Here is an 18,424-nt window from a genome sequence, read left to right on the forward strand (position 1 = left end):
TGAGCTCAAGCCCAGGACTGGAAAAAAAAAGAAAACAAGTACGCCCTGCAGGATTTCTCCCACACAGGATGAAAAATAAAGGCTGGCTTCCCCCAAATGGCACAAGATGTGTGTGAAGACGGGGGTACACCACAGCATGCATCTCCAAACTGAAGGAAACAAAGCTTGACCAGTGTAATGCAGGCCTGTAGCACTCGAGGCTGGAGGATTGCTGGGGGTGCGGGTGGCTTCTATTAACCGAGTGTAGCTCGAGGTGCCTAACTTTCTGACCTTTGTGAATCAGTCGACTTCATTTTATAGTTTTAGTATCAACATGTTAATGCTTTTTAACAATACCAGGCATCTTATAGGAATAATGTGTATTCATATATCCATCTGGGAAAACGAGATACTTGAGCAGGAAGGTCTTGGGGTGACCCCAGCCCCAGCCACTACCAGCCTGGCATACAGAAGAGCCCAACTGGAGATCACTTATAAGCCAACCTCCTGAATTGTGAGAGAGTGTAACCATAGATAGTGCCACTTTATGTCACTAAGGTTGGGGTGGCTCATCACTGTTCAACAGAGAACTGATTCAAGCTGGTTCAAATGAGTCGTCAAAGAGAAATGCAGGCCAGAGACTGGCATAGGTGGTGTTTGATATTAGACTGGAATAATGAGATGCATAGGCTGTGTGGGAGAAGAGAATGAACAGAAATAGGAGACAGAAGAAGAGAAGATGAGATACGGTGCGGGAAAGAGAAAGAAAATATGGCAGACAGGCAAGCAAACATCGGATCCTGCAGTTTCCATGGTGGCCACTGGATGGACGCAGTTTGGTGAGTCCTGTGTGGTAATGATCATCAGGGAGGAAGTGTGAACACCCCAGTATGGGATTGACAGAATGTGGTTTTGAATGCGCCTGGGTTATGTACCTGACACTGCCCTGATTACTGAGAGATGAGATCACCCAGGTTGGCTAAGACCAATTAGCCTGTCCGTGGAGGGCAAGGGTCAGCTCCACTTGATCAGCCTCTCTTGCTGTGATATGCCAGCAGAAAAGAATGGATGCTAGAGGGTCAAGGATTCTAGAGAGAGAGTTGCAGATACTGGGGAGGAAGTGAGGAGAATAAATCCACTAGGGAGGCTAATGGCAAGACTCCTGGGTGCATCCTTCCTCTCAAGACTCAGAAAAGGGCCTGAAAGAGGCCAGTGCTCTCTCCCATTACCATGACAACATAATGGAGTCACAGTCAATGGGCTGGGATCAGACAGAGATGAAGGTTCAGAGATATTTCAAGAAATCCTGTCTAGGAACCTCATTATATGGGGGGCCATGGGGATTAACTGCAGCGATAAGAACCTGGGTCTTTGCAACATATACTACCTCTGTGTCTCCAGATGAGAAAACTGAGGCTGGGAGAAGACGACAGACATGTCCCAGATCACAAGCTGGATAATGGCAATGCTATGCCTTCTGACTCCCTAGCCATCTATTTACTGCGTTGGGACCTTGCACTGCCCATGCTACCAGCTGCTCCTTCTTGTCTCTCTTGAGCTTGCACTCTCTCTAGATAGCAAGTCTGCTCCTGAAGCGGCTGGGACCCACAGAATCAAGGCAGCATGAAAGCTGACTCAGTCTCCCAAGCAAGTGCAGTTAAACGTTAACTGCCTCCATCTCTACCTCATCCATCACCTCCATTTCATGCCTGGGTGGTGATTCAGCACTCTACACAGCTGGACAGCTCCCAGCTTGGGACTTCTCAGCTATCTGAAATGGGCAGATTCTGAGCTGTCAAACAAAGAGAGGGATAAATCCCCCATTTGGGGCAGATGATTTGGGGTGGCAGGGATGTCCCTCAGCTAGATAGGACAGGCAGATAGCAGAGATACCATTTGTCTCCCTTGTTCTTTCATCTCATCCTCTCCAACGGGCAGAGAACTCTTGTGCTCAAGTAGCCACACTTTAGGGTGCTGACTGAAGCAACAGGTGTCATTCATTCATCTTGGAAGTGCATATTGCAAAATTGGTCCCACCAGGCTGAAGTGAACAGATCTTGGAGTCACAAAGGGAATACAGTGCCCTTGAGAGATGGCATTGGGTGGACAAGCAGTGTAGGAAACTAGAAAAGTGTGCTAACTCAGGAAATGCCAGCAACACAGCTTTCCATCAGGAATCAGGAGAAGACAAGGACAGATCTGGTCTAGAGCCTCCAGAGGAAGCCCGGCCTGTCTGAGACAGTAGAGACATTGGTACCCAGTTACTGCAGGCAGGGATGCCCAGGCACTCTACACGTCTGAAGACCCACACTCCAGTGGATGCTGCCTCCACCTCATGGGCACCCCAGCTGTGCTAGCAGCTCTGTGACCAACAAGGTCACAAGGTAACAGTTCATAGATAGGACCATGTGGTAGCTCTAGATACCACCAGGACCACTATCCTCAGACCTCAGCCTCTTGAGTAGCTAGGAGTACAGGTGTGAGTCACCAGAGCCCAGCTCCCAAAGCATTTCAAAGTACTGTACCTACCTTTCTGTCAGGTGGCTCCTTTGCCATGGTTGACTTGCCTAGTTCTGTTCTTACCTACCAACCAACCCATGGCACCACACCCTGGACCACTGGGTCAGGTAGAGGTGGGATGCCATGGGAACTCCAAGCCTGAGCCAGACGATCTGCCCATATTTCTCTTTGCCCAGAAATTTTGCTGTCTCCCGTTTTTAACTCTTCATAGAGATTGAAACTGGCAGTTCTCTGGCTTTCCCACACAATCCTGAAATCGTACCATGTCCCGAGTCCTTACTGCTGACAAATGTGGCATGAGGTTGAGAGCTGCAAGACAAGGATTTACCCATATGGCCTTGGGTTGGTACTATCGTCTAAGCTTTTCTTGTCATCCTTTGTCTTTATCCAGTCCACCTTTCCCATGTTTCTTTCTCCTAGGGAGTTGTAAATTCTTAGTCAGGGCCAGTGGCTCATGCTTTAAAATCCTAGCAACTCAAGAGTCTGAGCTCTGCAGATCATGGTTAGAAGCCAGCCTTGGCAAGAGAGTCCACAAGATTCTTGTCACCAGCTAACATAAAAAGCCAGAAGTGGATCTATGACTAAAGTGGTAGAGCAAAAAAGCTAAGGGACAGTGCCCAGGCCCAGAGTTCAAGTCCCAGCACCTGTACACACGCACACATGCACACACACACACACACACACACACAACTATGCATGCCACATTCCTACTAAATCCTTTGATAATAACTTATATCTAAATGAATCCCATCTCTTCACAGAAGCCCTTGATGATACATGAAGTAGGTCTTTCCCTTCCTCCTCTCTCCTTACTCCTGAGGCTCCAGTCGCAGCCCCCATCTTTCTACTTGACTTGCATAGCCTACCTGGTTAACTGGTGTCCTCCCAAATCTCAGAGTGGTCATTATTGGAAATAGGGTGTTACAGATGTACATAATTAGCCAGATGAGGTAGTATTAGATTAGAGTGGTTCTAAAGCCAATAACTTCTGTCTTTGGGAGAAGGAGAGATTTTTAATACAGAGACACAGAAGAACATTCACAGGGAAGAAAGGTGAGATTGGAGGAATCAGCTAAAGGCCAGGAAACACCAAGCAATGCTAGCAATCACCAGAAACCAGGGGAGGACAAAGCCAGATTCTTTTCTAGAACCTACCAAGGAAGCATGGCCTTCAGTTTAGCCTGTTTATCCTCCAGCCAGTAAGAACAGACTTCTGTTGCTTCATTTTTGGGAGCCGAGTGTGGGATCCGGCTGACCCATAAATCTGTATCACTGAGTAAGATAACCACACAAAGAGATGAGATGTCATGGCAACAACTTGTACCGTGATAAATGACGCCATGCCTATAATCTTTGAGCTATGTCAACTGTATTGTGAATTTCCTGGCCTTATTGCTTATTGCTTCTTGCTTGATTGATCTGAGGCTTGATTGTTATTTTGTACAAAAATAACCCCTGGTAGTTTCCTGCTTTAGGAGAGTATATAAGATTGGAACTAGAAATAAACGAGGCTACAGTGTTAGGCTACAGTCTTGGGCTGCAGTCTCGAGCTGTAGACCTCCTGACCCCATCTGTTTCTTGTCTTTTTCTTTTCTCATCCTCACCCCCTAAATCAGGAATCCCGATTTAATTCAGCTTCCATTTAAGACTGGAAGAAAGCTCTTAGAGAACCCAAGGAGCTGTCCAAGTACCCTGGTGCTGAATTTTATGTTGTTTTTTTGTGTTCATGAACTCAAGTAATGCATTTCAGCTCCTTAGATGCACCCCTACTCAGCCTCTTCCTGTATCACTCCTCATTTATCCTTTGCTTGTTGGTCTTTGTCCTCAAAATCCAATTGAAATTATGTTTTCAAACCTGAACTCAGTCACTTTCTATATAACTCCAATTTTTGAACTCAAGTTCTGAGGCCTATTTTTCATCTTTCAGATGGGAATTGAAAAGATGCTGGTTATGGTTTCAATATGAGATGCCCTTTCAAGACTCATGAACTGAAATAGGCTTGCTCCCCAGGGCACAGGTGTTCAGAGGTAGGTACAGGCAAAGCTCCTGACTCATAAGCCCTCATTCACCAAATCCAAATTGTTGTGATGATTAAGCAAGGCAAATTCATGTTTCTCAAAGGCATCCTAATCTATGTTTCCCTTCTTTGATGTCCAAATTTTGGCTTCTCACAGCTTCCTGCCATTAAAACGAATTTGTGGATCTGGAACATGGGAACTATATGTTCCACAGGCCAACAGGAAAGGGAGTGGAGAAACTTTTAAGCGGTGAAGAGAATCCCAGGGAGAGCTAAGGGGAGCATGACTAGGGTGAAGAATCTGTCCGTCTTTGAGAAGAAGCCAGTGTTTTCATCCCCTGGGACTGAACCCGGGAGTAGGAGGTGATGATAAAAACATTCACAGAGCTCAGCTGCCCTGGGAAGAGCCCTGTGTGGGGCACCCTGATGACTGTCTAGTCAGCACAACACCTGCCCCACCCAATCTTCTTTCTTTCTTTCTTTCTTTTCTTTTCTTTTTTTTTTTTGCCAGTCCTGGGGCTTGAACTCAGGGCCTGAGCACCATCCTGGGCTTTCCTCAAGGCCAGCACTCTACCGCTTGAGCCATAGCACCACTTCTGGCTTTTTTCAGTGTATGTGGTACTGAGGAATCAAACCCAGAACATCGTGCATGCTAAGCAAGCACTCTACCACTAGGCCAAACTCCTGGCCCCTAGGCGTCTTTCTTAATGGCTTCCCATTGTGGAGACAGCAAACTCCTGATTCTCACCCTCCCCGCTTCCCTTGCAGCTATGTGTTGGGTATGTGATCCAATACTGGATGATGAAACCTGATGGAAAGTCTTCTGGAAAAACAATGCAATGTTTTGTCTTTATCCCTGGTAAAGAGATAGATAAGGAGAACTTGGATGCCTCCCAGGAGGTGCAGATGGAGGGAAGGGTTGCAGCATGTCTCCATCGAGTTTGAACTCAGGGCCTGGTGCTGTCCCTTCCTTGTTTGTTTGTTTGTTTTTCCGCCTCAAGCTCTGCTGCTTGAGCCACAGCTCCATTTCTGACTTCTTGGTGATGAATCGGAAATAAGAGCCTCCAGCTGGCTTGGAGCCATGATCCTCAGATCTCAGCCTCCCGAGGGGCTGACTCGCTGCTTAGGCTCCAGCTGTGGCAGGTGTGGACACTGAGGCCGCAGGAAGACCCCGGTTACCGCTCAGATCTGTGCCACCCCAGACTCTGGCCCCTGCGCCGCCTCTCCAGGCGCTTCTAGAGCAATCGTGTCCACCCTGGGGGGGGTCTGGGGCCGGGAAGGAGCCCCCAGGGGCAGCGGCCGGCCTCGATGCCGGCTGTGCCTTTGCTGGAGCCGGGCGTGCAGGCGCTGGGCCCGGCGGGCCTCCTGGGCCGAGAAGAAGGAGGCGGCGATGCGGTGCCGCAGGCGCCGCGCGAAGGGGCGCAGCAGCTCCGCGCCCCCCGCCAGCAGCTGCAGGGCGCCGGCCACCAGCGGGCCCGCGGGCCGGGGGTGCTGGGCCGGCAGCAGCCGGCAGTGGCGCGAGGCGAGGCGCAGCTCCCACTGGTAGGAGCCGTGCGCGGAGACCCAGGGGCTCTGGCTCGCAGGCCGGTTGAAGAGGAAGGGGATGAAGCCCAGGACCGTGTATGCCGCCTGCAGAAAGGAGAAAGAAAGGTTGCAGTCAGCAGCCAGCCACAAAGGGACAAAGGCCCATCGTCCCCATCCTCACTGAGAAATAGGCAGAGGCTTAACCCATCACCAAGAGTTTAAGGAGGCCCATATGGGACTGGAGCTGAAACCAGCTCTTGTAAAAGGTGCAAACACCATACTAACGTTTATCATTATTATTGTGACTGCCTTGATGGTACAGAGAAGACCAGTTCATACTCGGGGCATTCACTCCGACAGGGGTTGAGGCCAGGGGAAGCCCCATTTAAAAAGGGGGGGGGGTGGATCCTGACCAGTGCAGTGGCTCATGCCTAGAATCTTTGATACTCAAAACGTGGAGATGGTGGGGACTACATTCCTAGCACAGTGGGAGAATATGGTGGAATAATGAGGAAAGAAATCCCAGAAGAGGATCGGCTAGTGTCATCGCAGCAGCCATGCCAGTCTGGGTGATGTGAGATCCTAACTCAAAAAATAACCAGAGTGGGGCTGGGAGTTTGGCCTAGTGGTAGAGGGCTTGCCTAGCATGCACGAAGACCTGGGTTCATTTCCTTGGTACCACATGCATAGAAAAAACCTGGAAGTGGTGCTGAGGCTCAAGTGGTAGAGCTCTAGCCTTGAGAAAGTCCAAAGACAGGGCTTAGGCCCTGAGCTCAAGCCCAGGACTGGCAAAAAAAAAAAAAAAAAACAGACTGGAGCCAGGAGTTTGGCCTAGTGGTAGAGTGCTTGCCTAGCATGCACAAGGACCTGGGTTTGATTCCGCAGTACCACATACATTAAAAAAAAAAAAAAAAGCCAGAAGTGGTGCTGTGACTCAAGTGGTAGCACTCTAGCTTAGAGAAAGCCCAAGGACAGTGCTCAGGCCCTGAGTTCAAGTCCTAGGACTGGCAAAAAATAACCAGAGCAAAAGGGTATTGGGTTTTGGCTTAAACAATAAAGCACCTGAGCTCAAAGCATTAAAAAAAAAATCACACAGTAAATTCACTGTGACCAACTCAGAGGTTCTCCCCCCAGCTAGGTGGGTCTTAATGTCATGCTCTTTAAGAGTTAGGCTGTGTGGTTGTAGGCTCATTAGATCAAGGAAGAATAGAAGGCAGATTTGGAAGGTCAGAGGGGAAACACAGGACTTCAGTACCTGAAGTGTGCATGACGTACAGCTGGGGACCCTAGAACTGTACTTTTAGGGGCTCCTTAGGATGTTTTCTCTCTATTTAAAACCAGAAATGAGGGGCTAGGAATGTGGCTTAGCGATAGAGTGCTTGCCTAGCATGCAGGAAGCCCTGAGTTTGATTCCTCAGTACCACATACACAGAAAAAGCCAGAAGTGGCACTGTGGCTCAAGTGGTAAAGTGCTAGCCTTGAACAAAAGAAGCACAGTGCCAGTTGCCTAGGGCCCCAAGTTCAAGCCCCAGGGCTGGCAAAATAAAAAAAAAAAAGATCAGAAGTGAGATGTTGTATGAAGCTTCTTGAGCCTCTGTATCTTCCTCTGTAAATGGGGAGGCTAATCATTCTGATCTCCTTGCTTGGAAGTGACAATTCAAATGTAAGACTCAACCTTTTTCACTTCGTACTGTCTTTGGAATCAGGCTGTGTCTTAAAGTCAGCAGGACTTGGAAGTGCTTCCAGCAGTCCTTCCACCAGGACTGCTGCATTGCACGTGCTGTGGGTGCTCTGCTCAGAGCACCATTGCAGCCCAGCTACATGAACTGTAGGTCTGGGAGCAGTCTGCCTTTCCAAACATTGCCATTCAACAATGGCACTGAAATCCAGGGCAGGGCAGCTGGGCCGGACTGTGGCGAGAGTGAGAAAAGGGGTTTGTTGTTTTGTTTTGGTGTCTGTTCTTGGAGCTTAAACGCAGGGCCTGGGTACTATCCTTTACCTCTTTCACTGAAAGCTGTCACTCTACCAGGAGAGCCACAGCTCCACTTCCAGATTTCTGGTAGTTAACTGGAGAGGTAAGCATCACACACTTTCCTGCCTGGGACTGCAACCCTTACATCTCCGCTGAGTAGCGGAGATTACAGCCGTGAGCCATCCACAGCCTGCCGCAGGCAGTCATTGCTGAGGGGTGACCATTAGCCCATAACTTCTTGCCAAATAACTACCTACAAAGGGACTGAGTCACACTGAGTCACTAACCCACGTGCCAAAGGCCAGCCTGCCACATCCCAGAGGGCTCAGTGAGAGGTAGGAGGAACTTCTACTTTGGGAAAGGAAGAAGATCGTGGGGTGTGGTTTCCGCCAACTTATGTTTTCTCCGAGGATCAGGGAGGGCGGGCACCAATCCTTACAAAGCTGAAAACCCGAAGTCGGAAGAAAATTCTGACGAAATGATGGAGAAGCACCAGGTACAGGGAGACTGGTGACAAGGCTCAGACTTGACAACTGGGTCAGAGTCATTCAGAAGCCCCGAGCCTGACCTGGAGCAAGGCGTAGGAAAATCAATGAACTTGCCTGGCTTTCTTGTGGGTGTGCATGAGACATGACCAACTCAATCTATGTGAAATGCCAAGTCAGCTACTTTCCGTGGAGATGGGAAGTGATAAATAAGCATGCACTAAAGATGAATAAGCAGCACTTTCTCTTTTAACAGTCTACGAAATGATAGGGTGACTCCAAGTCATCTTAGGCTTGATGAATCTGAGTCAATCAGGGGACACACAGAGTATCACCTGACACACACTCCTTTCCTGTGACCTATGGGAAACAGTCAAGCATAGTTGTTTTATGATTGGAGAAAAATTTCACAAAAGGATTCCTTTCCCAACTACAATGAACTCTAATTTTCTAGTCTACTTTTTGTGCAGTTTAGAAGAAAGTCCCCTAGATATCAAAAGTACTTTGATAAATACACCATTAATGTCATAGCACAGGATCTGATTATTTGATGTATATTTCGTGCAATAAACTCCTGTGTGAGAACTCACTGAGTAAACTGAAAAATTTCAAAGAAAGACTGAAAAAATATGTGTTTGCCTGAGAGTTAATATATCCTATAGTAAGTGGATGGTAACTAATTAATTAATTTATTTATTTATTGTGGACCATGGGGCTTGAACTCTGGGCTTTATATCCAGCCTGACATATCACATGTGAGCTATTAATAATTATTCCACCACTCATGTGTTGTTAGTGTAATGTGCTGTGAAACCAAGGCATTTTGGAGACATTATTTATAGTTTCATTATTTATAGTCTCTAGAGCCTACCTGGGTAAGGAGGATAATTAATTTCAACAATGAGGAAAATGAGGCTTGGACATTTTACTACTTAAGAAGACCTTGACTTTGACCCTGGGCAAGTGACTTGAAGGTAGAAATGGGCTGGAAAGAGATCTCACTTCACATACGATTGTGTGGCAGTGCGTCCCCCACAACATCTACCAAGCCTGAGGCCATGTGGCTGACCAAAGGGATACCACTGAGGAGCCACAAGTCAAAGGTTAATGCCCCCAACCCCCTCTCTAGGGACTGGCCCAAGGCCCTCCTTCTCCATGGACTTACATCATAGTTGACTGTGAGCGTGACGGGCACAACGGGCAACTTCTCAGCCCAATCCACGGCTGCCTGTGCCAGAAGAAACACCACGTGGTCTGTGGCCACTGCCACAGCTGTGGCCACCATGAGCAAGCCCAGCAGCCCCAGCCTCGGCACACAGCTCAACAGCTCCTCCTGGGACAGCTTTGGCTGGGCCGTCTGCAGTAGCCAGGAGGGTGGATGGGTCAGCAGATGTGTGGCTCTCGCCTGTGCCAGCTGCTGAGCCAGCTGCCGAGTCACATAAATGTTGTCAAACTGCAGGTCTGTCAGGTAGCGATGGAGGTACCAGGCCGACTCCAGCAAGAGATCGAGAATAAACAGGCCCATGGCCAACCACCGGGTCCCCAGAGCTGCTGTCCGGGCCCAGGACTCCAGGTCAGAAAAGTCCTCCAGGACCTGCTGTGTGACGGTGAGCATATGAAGGTAGAAAGCAGAGCCATTGCCCTGGACCTCCAATGTCAGTCCCCGGCTGCCGGCTTCGCCTTGGGGGCCCAGTGTCCTGGATGCGGCGTGCAGCTGCTGCGTGGTGGTGAGCAGACTCTCCAGGGAGCCCTCGGTGACACACCTCAGCACCTGTCCTGCTGCGTGCACATTGGCCAAGACATTTGGCACCACGGCAGCGGCCAGCGTGGTAGCACTGTAGGACAGGAGAAGCCGGCGGCCCTGATCTGTGCCCAGTGTAGGCACACTGAGTGCAAACAGGCAGCGGATGGGGGGCATCAGGCTCAGGCTGAGGAAGAGCAGGAGGCCCCAGACAATCATCACCACAGCTGAGGGTCCCAGAGGGCAGAGCTGAGAGGAGACCAGCCAATGACGTCCCAGAGCCGTGGCAGCGGCAGCCAGGGATCCACACAGGAGGAGCTGGGTAAGCAGCTGGCCACAGCTGGCTGGGATAGGCTGGGAGAAGGCAGCACAGGCAGCTCGCAAAGGGACAAGTGCTTTGCGTATTCCTGAGTGCCAGAATCTCCATCTGCATACGAGGAAAGAGGGGGCCCCTCTGTCAGGAGGGTGAGGTGTCTCCCCACTCCCCCTGCCTTCAGGATTAACTTCCGAGACTGTAAGCAGTGACGCTGCAGAGGGACAGCCAAGGGCAGCAGGATTAGCAAGATGCTGGATTTGGGGGATACCACTTCTAGCACCTTGCCCCTGGGCCTTGAATGCATTTGGGTGTGAAATTAAATGCATCCCTCACTGTATGGTTCATGTTCAGAACAGAGTAGTTACTAAAATAATAGGTACTGACATAGATACTTTAAGAACTAAAAGCCAGTACCTGCCATACTGGGTGCTACGTTCTGTGCTGGATGGAGCAAATGACAAGAACGCTACCCATCCCAGGCTTCTTTTGAGCCAAGCCCTGTGCATGCATTTTCTCATGCCTACAATTTCCTGGGAAATTGCTGTCATTCCCATTTCACAGAGGGAGAAACTGAGGCTCAGAGAGGTGAGGAGTGACTCTAGGTCACACAGCAAAGAATGGTGGAACTTGAGGTTTGGGCAACAGACTACTGTCTTTCTCTGGCCTGTGACCCTCAGTGCCCAAGTCCCAGACCTACCTGCTCCCATTGAGGCGCTGGGGGGCTCCACACAGGCCCCTCATATTCTCTGGAAAAGGGTCTCTGGCAGCCAGGCAGGTGTAATGGAAGCAGGGCAATCGCTGAGCCTGTGGCCCACTGAAGTCCTGTGGCTTCTGCTTTCCCACACTTTGAGCACTCCTGGCTGCCTGGCCCCGCCTGCTTGAGGCCCACCACCAGGGAAGTGGAGAGAACTGCCTCATCACTGCCAGGGCGGTGTGGGAGGAGAGCAAGCCAGCCTCCCGCCTGAGCCTTCTGTGATCTGGACCGCTGCAAGTTGTCCCCAGTAGTGTGAGATTAAGAGCTTCACTCTGCTCACCCTTCCTCTCCCTTCTGTAGTCCTGTACCCGAGGGGAGCACAAACACCCCTGACTTTGGAGACATTGAGATCCCTGCTGAGACAGTGAGTGACTGCCTCATGACCTGCATTGTGGAGGCAAAACGCCCTGTGACGAGCTCAGAATGCATCTGGCACTGCAAACAGTAGGTGCTCAATAAATGTAAAGTTCCCGCCATCACTGCCCTGCATGTCTGCTTCCAGGCTGTTTCAGAGCCCACTTGCACCTGGAATGGAGAAACGTCCCTCAGCACCCATGTGCTCCTCAATGTCCTGGGAGACTCTGACCCCCGGGGGAGCCTCTCTTGGGCCCCCTTATTCTCCACACACAAAAGATGGGCCTCCCTGGGAGCACAGCCAGGGCACTCCATCTGCCCATCCTCACCGGGACATCTGCTTGTGTGGAAGGAGGTCTTCCTGGGCTCACACAGGGGACGCCTGTGGCTAGACCCTCCGAGGGCTTGAGTCCCTGCAGGAAGTCAGGGGCCTGCCCAGCCTCAAGGACCAGGCACACAGAGGCAAAGCCACGAGAGACTCAGGAATAGCACACCCAGTGCAGGTATAGCAGCCCGGGAAGTGTCCGGTCCAGCTCAGACCCTGGGAGATGCAGCTGCTCTGCTGCAAAAGAGGGCAGAGCCACTGGACAGAGACCTAGAACCATACTGTCCAGTCCACAAATGCCAGCAGTCCCCCTTTCACATAAAAACATTCGAGACGTTAAAGCTAGGAATCAAAACAAGAAAGCGGATCCCAACCAGGGGAGATACCAGCTTACAATGTGCAGCTCTGGGCTGGCATTTGCATAGTTCCTCTGGGTCCCAGAGAGCCAGCTGGCTGGGGTTCACATGGGGTGTTCCCAGAGGTCCTGGGAGTACCAAGGCATGCTGGGGTGGGGGTGGGGGTGAGGAGGAGGGAGGACAGGAGCATTGCTGGCTTCTCTCAGTATAGGTGGGTACCATCTCTACCCATTCAGGCTGGCCTGACCTCAAAGCCGACACATCTGGGGGGCTCTGAAGTGCCAGAATTAGAACTTACAGCTCCACAGAGGGAGGGAGGGAGGGAGGGAGGGAGGGGAATTTCAGGGCACAGGACTCAGAGCCATGAGACAGAGAGGAAGTGCGCAGGCTCAGTCAGAAGTCAGGGGCCTCTGAGCACAGGCTCAGGGCTGATGAAGAGTTGTGACTCTTCACCTTGACTGACAAACAAGAGAAGCTGCTGGAAGCTTCCGCATGGCCAGTGCTGCCTGGGAAAGCAGGATAAAGAGAGATGCCAGCAGTGGGAGCTGTGGTTGGTTCATTTGCTAATCATAGCATGGAAAATCCAAATCCACTTTAGTCAAAGAGTTTATCCAACCAAATGCATCCAAAACCTTAGTCTTTCACCATGTGAAAACAGACTGTTGTGTGTCTAGGGGATTTTATGTTCATTTGTTGGTTTTTTTCCCAGCTAACTTTATGAACTCTGGAGGATATTCCTGTCACACTCTCTCAGGGCAGCCACATCTCAGGGGCTCAGCAGTACCCAGAGCAGGTGTCAGATGGGGAGATGCGGATGGCGAGAGCTGTCCCAGGCCATCAGAAGTAGGGACCACAACCTAGCTACTCAGGAGACTGAGTTCCGAGGATCTTGGTTCTAAGCCAACTCAGGCAGAAAAGTCCCCAGGAGACTCTTATCTCTAATTCACAAGTCAAAAGGTGGAGAAGTGGTGCTGTGGCTCAAGTGGTAGAGTGCTTGTTTTGAGCACAAAGAGGCTCGGTGAGAGGGCAGCTCCGATGTTATCTAAACCCGGAGTGCTGGCTTTCTTGCAGCTGGCTCCACCCTGCTCCCTGCCCTTCTCCCTGCACAATGCTTAGAGGTGATCCGGATGGGCCCCATCAAAAACTGGTTGTGTTCCGGCTTCTGTTGGTGTGACAGAGAGATTTTAGGTATCCAGTTGGTTAAACTGCGGAACACAGATTTCTGATCCAACATTCTTCTGGATACTTCTGTGAGGGATGTTTTTGATGAGACCACCATTTAAAGAGAAGAACCTAGAAGAAAGAAAACTGTGCTCCAGAACCAAAGTGGGCCACACCACCAATCTACAGAAGGCCAAGACTGACCATGTCTGTGTCAGGGAGTTCTCTGGAAGCTGGCCGTCAGGGTCCAGCTGCAGGGCCAGCGGGAGGATGGTCAGGTGGGCGCTGGGCCTGTGCTGGGTGTCCACATCAGGAGAGTCCAGACTGCACCAGCCCAGGCTGGGGACAGCCACCTCCCTCCACACCAGGGCTGCTCAGCCCAGCGCTGCCTAGCTTTGCCAGCTTTCTTGATGCCACTGCAAAATCCTCCCCCCCCAGCTTCTCGCCTGTCAGGAGCCCCCAGCCAACGGCCTCAGATCACAGCCTGAGACCTCTGGCCCCCCTGGCCTCTGGGTCAGTCCCCCGAGTCAACCCCAGAGCCCTGACTCAGTTCTGTGATTGAGGCATTTATCTGCCCACCTCCACTGCCACTTTAAGCTGAACAAGCACGCAGGTGGAGACAGTATTCAGTGAGTGCTAAACCAGCACTCATGGAATAACGCATGAAAAAGGCCAGAAGGTCCCAGATCACCATCCAAGGACTGTACCTGGGGTACGGCCCTGCTGCTGGAGTTACAGCAGTGAGCCAGACCAAGTTTATGCTTTTCTCAGTTTACATGGTGGGAGAAACACAAATAAACAGTGAAGTGCGTGATTCAGTGTCCGATGTACTAAGAAGGGAAACTGAGGGCAGAGAGTAGTGGGGGTGACATTTTATCTGGGATGGTTAGGGAAGCCTCTTTCCGGAGGTGACATCTGAGCTGAGACTTGAATAAAGTGATGGTGACACCAAGCCTGGTATTAGGAGCAGGTGTTTAGATGCTAGGAAGAGCACATGCAAAGGCCCTAGGGTGGGAGAGTAGAGAGGTAAAGGCAAGAGCCGCTAGTCCAGGGATTTGGGACTTTGAAATTCTCTTTTTGTTCAGAAAGGCAACAATTCTCCACTGTGGTGTTGATCAATGTTTATTTTACAGCGGTTTTGATCAGAAGTGTTTGAAATCATGACTAGACTCTGCCCAGTCTGTGGCTTTTCTATTTGGGGACATCACCCTGTCCCGCTGCGGGATACCATTGAACGTGGGATTTAATACTGACTGGTGGATTAACGCGGGGCCTAGGCAGAGTTGCACCCCTAGCTCAGGTGTCCTCCTCCCCTCCTGCTCCCCTGCTCTCAGGGACCCCACAGGGTGGGGAGGAGAGACGTGAGGTTCAGCCTTTGGCTCAGCCCTTGGCTGGTGCCAGCCACCCCTCCTAACCGCCTCCCGCCTTCTCCCTCTGGCCTTGGCCACTAAGCACATTCACCCCTGTGTGGAAAGGTGGAGACCAGCTGCGAGGCAAGTGACTCAATGACACATGCCAGAGGGTCCTGGCTGGAGGGGACATGGGTCACCTGCCAGCGGCTGGAACCTAGGCTTAGCCAGATGCCAGGATTATTATGGACATGATTCCAAATTGAATCAGACAGAGGATACTGCAGCCTCTTGGACAGAGCTGTCAACCTTTCCCTGCTGCGTCTGGGAGCCCAGGGAGGCAAGGGGAGGCTCTGCACATCTCCTATTTTGAGGGGACCCACAGGGGCCTCAGCCCAACAGGAGAACAAAAGCCACTTGTGTCCTGAGCAGCTCAACATCTGGTCCTCTGCTATCTAACAGACAAGATGGGCTCTCTGGAGACCTACAGGTGTCAGTGGGTCAGAACAGTGAACTGGCCTCTGGGGACAGTCTCCCATTCCAAATGCAGGTTTGATCCATGTCTGAATTGCGCTCCTACATCCTAACCACAGACCAGCTCGTAGAGGACGGAGCTGGGAGTTAATTCGAACCTCGGGCTGCACAAGAGAGAAAGAGAAGGAGTCTCGTGCAATGAGCCCTTGGGCCTGGTGGATCCCTGGAGCTCTGCCTTGCTTGCTGCACATTCGATTCCAGAAAAGAATTGCTTGATCATCCTGTGTGGTCCTGGCCCAAGGGGGTCCCCCAGGAGGACTCAGAGTGTCCGAACTGTGTCATTGGCTGAGGTGGGAGGCGGTGCCGTGACGTTAGCCTCATGGATGTTGGCCCAGTCCGGGAAGGTGCCCAGCTGGAAGATGCCCTGTGCCCAGGTGTTCATGGCCAGGCTGAGCAGCAGAACACCCATCAGATTCATCAGGAGGCCTGTCCGAACCTGCAACAAGCCAGGGACTGAGGGAGGGGCTGGCACTGGCCTACTATGGAGATGGGGGACAGGAAGGCGCCATTGACAGAGGCACAGCCGAGGAGATGAGGTGGGGCCTTCCTTCATTACCACCTGAGGCTGGACCTCAGCGAGCCAGTGTCCCCACTCACTGTGAGGTTCTGGGTGCCACACAGGGACCCCCACAACACCAGGTGCTGTCACAGGCCACTGAACACCAAAAGCAATCTCAAGAAGCTTCCTGAGAGCCCTGCTCACGAAAGAGGAATCCAAGGCCCAGGGAAGTTGGCTTACCCAGGTCTCTGCACTTGAACTTGATTTGCCCAAAGTCTGGTTTGATCATTCACACCCCTCCCCTGCGCCTGCTGCATGCACGTGCATGCAACCTGCACGTGCTCATGCATCCACCTGTGTGCAAATGCACACACATACACATTCACACACACTGCAGGCCCGGGGAAGGCTGCATTGGTCCGTTGTGAATTTCTTTTTAAATAGTTGGAAAGCATTTGAAGCCCAGAGGCTCAGCACCCCTCCAGACTCCCCACCAGGGAGAATCCAGTCCCACAAGTCTCCTTGTTTGTACTTGTTTTCATGCTGGAACCTAGCCTGGCTACTGCTCTCACCTCACTTTCTCCATTTATCTTAGTAGGGTCTCGGGCCTAGCTAAGCAGGGCAGAAGGAAGAGGGAAGACTCGGTTTGGCAGGGAGATGTGTTTGGGCAGAGGGAACTGTCATTGGCTGAGCTGTGCTAAAACATGTACCAGTCCCTCCTGACACGACCCTTGGCTTCTGTCCTGCCTGCCAGCTGGCCAAGTCCAGGAGCCCAATCCTAAATCCCAGAGTGTCCTTCCAAAGGTTCTGGGCCAGAGGCAGGGGCCAAACAGCCAGGGGGAAGAGAAGTGCCCCGGGGAGGGCTGGGTCCCTGCCCCTAGGCAAGCTCTGGACAGCACTCACCAGGTAGCATGTGAAGCCTGTCTAAGCTTGGGGGCCACTGCAGAGTTGGGGGTCAGGTGGGGACATACCTTCCTGGTGCACCCTCCCCCTGCAGGCCATGGCTAGAAACGCCCCCACTCACCATGTCTTTGACCAGCAGGTGTCCAGAGGCGAAGGCGATGGAGTTGGGGGGCGTGGAGACGGGAAGCATGAAGGCGTAGGAGCAGCCGACCGTGCCCGGAATCATCAGATACAGCGGGTGCACTCGCAGGCGGATGGCCTGGGCCCGGAGACACCAGGGAGGCAGGCAGACAGACAGACGGGCATAGAAAGATCACAGCAAGAGGTATTGGTGGTAGGAAAAGAGTGACAAAGACTTAGAGATGAGCAGAGTGATAGATGACAACAGAGATGCACAAGAAGAGTTCAAGGGACAGACACGGGGCCCAAAGTGCAGAGACACAGGTGGAGATAAGCAGATGAGGGAGGAGATGGGGGGAGACGTTTCCAAGGTCAGTGTGTCCCCAGGGTTTTATCAGGGAGCACATGGGGAGCTTTGCCTAGAACTTTTCTCTTCATGTGAGCAAGGCAGAGAAAGCTGAGACACCCAGAGGACTGGCCTGGCAGGTCCATTCAGGACCCAGGTGACGGCAGCTCTGAGCCAAACCATGTAGGCATCTTTTATTGGGGCCTGGCAGGGTGGCAGTGATGCCAGCAGCTCAGGGTCATCTGCTGTCTAGTATCTCCCTGTGGCCCAGTGTAGGCCAGCTGTAGGCACTGGGCCACTCATTTGTCACCTTCTCTGATGACCTTTTCACCTACAAGTCATGCTGACCACAATTCAGGCAAGTTACTCCCGACAGGGCATTTGAGCCCCTAAGGAATTTCTGCAACCTAAGACATAAGAATGTTTTCTCTTTGTGCAATAAAGCAATCACCAGTGTGAACCAGCATACAAGCTGGTTCTGGGGCTTGAACTTGGGGCCTCATGCCCTTGCTTGGCTTCTTTCACTCAAGGCTGGTCCTCTACCACTTAAGTCAGAGCTCTCCTTCTGGCTTCTTGTTGGTTAATTGGAGATAGGAGTCTCATGGAACCTTCTTTCTGGGCTTTATGGATGGTTTTGAGTCCCACAGTGCCCTGATTCACCTGCTCAGATCTCAGCCTCCCAAGTGCCAGGTGTGAGCTCCCAGTGCCAGCCAGGGCCCTAGAATTTTGTTTTGTTTATTAAACCTACCCTATAGTGAGCCATTGCTCGTTGTTTCCCTGTGGGATGAGATCAGAGCAGTGTTGTTCTCTTCCTTGCTCTCTTTGTCAGGCGTTGGTGCCAGGCTTGGCTGACTTCATGTGGTGATGGCATGGCTGTCCCTGTCTTTCTGTGCTCAAGGATTGCTACCTTGAGCTAGGTGGGCTAGGAATGTGGCTTACTTGTAGAGTGCTTGCCTAGAGTATGTATTAAGCCCTGGGTTCTATTTCTCAGTACCACAAAACAGAAAAAGGTGGAAGTGACGGTGGATTGCTAGCCTTGAGCAAAAGGAAGCTTAGGGACAGTTCCCAGGGCTTGAGTTCAAGCCCCAGGACTGGCAAAAAGAAAAAAAACCAAAGGATTGCTACCTCCCTCCTAGAAAAGGTATATGTGTGTGGGTTCCTGGATAAA

The 18,424-nt window shown here is 51.4% G+C and overlaps 2 protein-coding genes across 6 annotated transcripts in view; both read right to left on the reverse strand.

Annotated features, from left to right (window-relative positions):
- Positions 1-5,502: 5,502 nt before the first annotated feature.
- On the reverse strand, positions 5,503-11,296 carry Ocstamp (osteoclast stimulatory transmembrane protein). The gene is made up of 3 exons (XM_090352728.1): positions 11,253-11,296; positions 9,664-10,666; positions 5,503-6,146 (listed from the first exon to the last, which is right to left on the reverse strand). The coding sequence occupies exons 1-3, from the start codon at positions 11,294-11,296 to the stop codon at positions 5,700-5,702; spliced, it is 1,494 nt and encodes a 497-aa protein (XP_090208854.1). The 3' UTR covers positions 5,503-5,699.
- A 1,387-nt stretch (positions 11,297-12,683) lies between these two features.
- Slc13a3 (solute carrier family 13 member 3) overlaps positions 12,684-18,424 on the reverse strand; it is a 47,310-nt gene continuing 41,569 nt past the window's right edge. For 3 of the 5 annotated variants that reach the window (XM_090352468.1, XM_090352466.1, XM_090352469.1), the window contains 2 exons: positions 16,912-17,049; positions 14,612-15,824 (listed from right to left, as the gene is read on the reverse strand). In XM_090352468.1, coding sequence (XP_090208594.1) covers positions 15,648-15,824; positions 16,912-17,049 — 315 coding nt within the window. In that variant the 3' untranslated portion in view covers positions 14,612-15,647. The other 2 variants (XM_090352467.1, XM_090352470.1) reach the window with 2 other exon arrangements.

This window comes from Megascapheus bottae, chromosome 18, assembly GCF_031878675.1.
Source record: "Megascapheus bottae isolate mThoBot1 chromosome 18, mThoBot2.hap1, whole genome shotgun sequence".
NCBI lineage: Eukaryota > Metazoa > Chordata > Mammalia > Rodentia > Geomyidae > Megascapheus > Megascapheus bottae.

Bases quoted from the DNA above. Each gene is read 5' to 3' on its own strand.
- Ocstamp (XM_090352728.1), bottom strand. From the start codon at position 11,296: ATGAGGGGCCTGTGTGGAGCCCCCCAGCGCCTCAATGGGAGCAG. The intron at 10,667-11,252 runs GTAGGTCTGGGA...CCTCGTATGCAG, and splicing joins CAGCGCCTCAATGGGAGCAG to ATGGAGATTCTGGCACTCAG. The intron at 6,147-9,663 runs GTAAGTCCATGG...TCCTTTCTGCAG, and splicing joins CGCTCACAGTCAACTATGAT to GCGGCATACACGGTCCTGGG.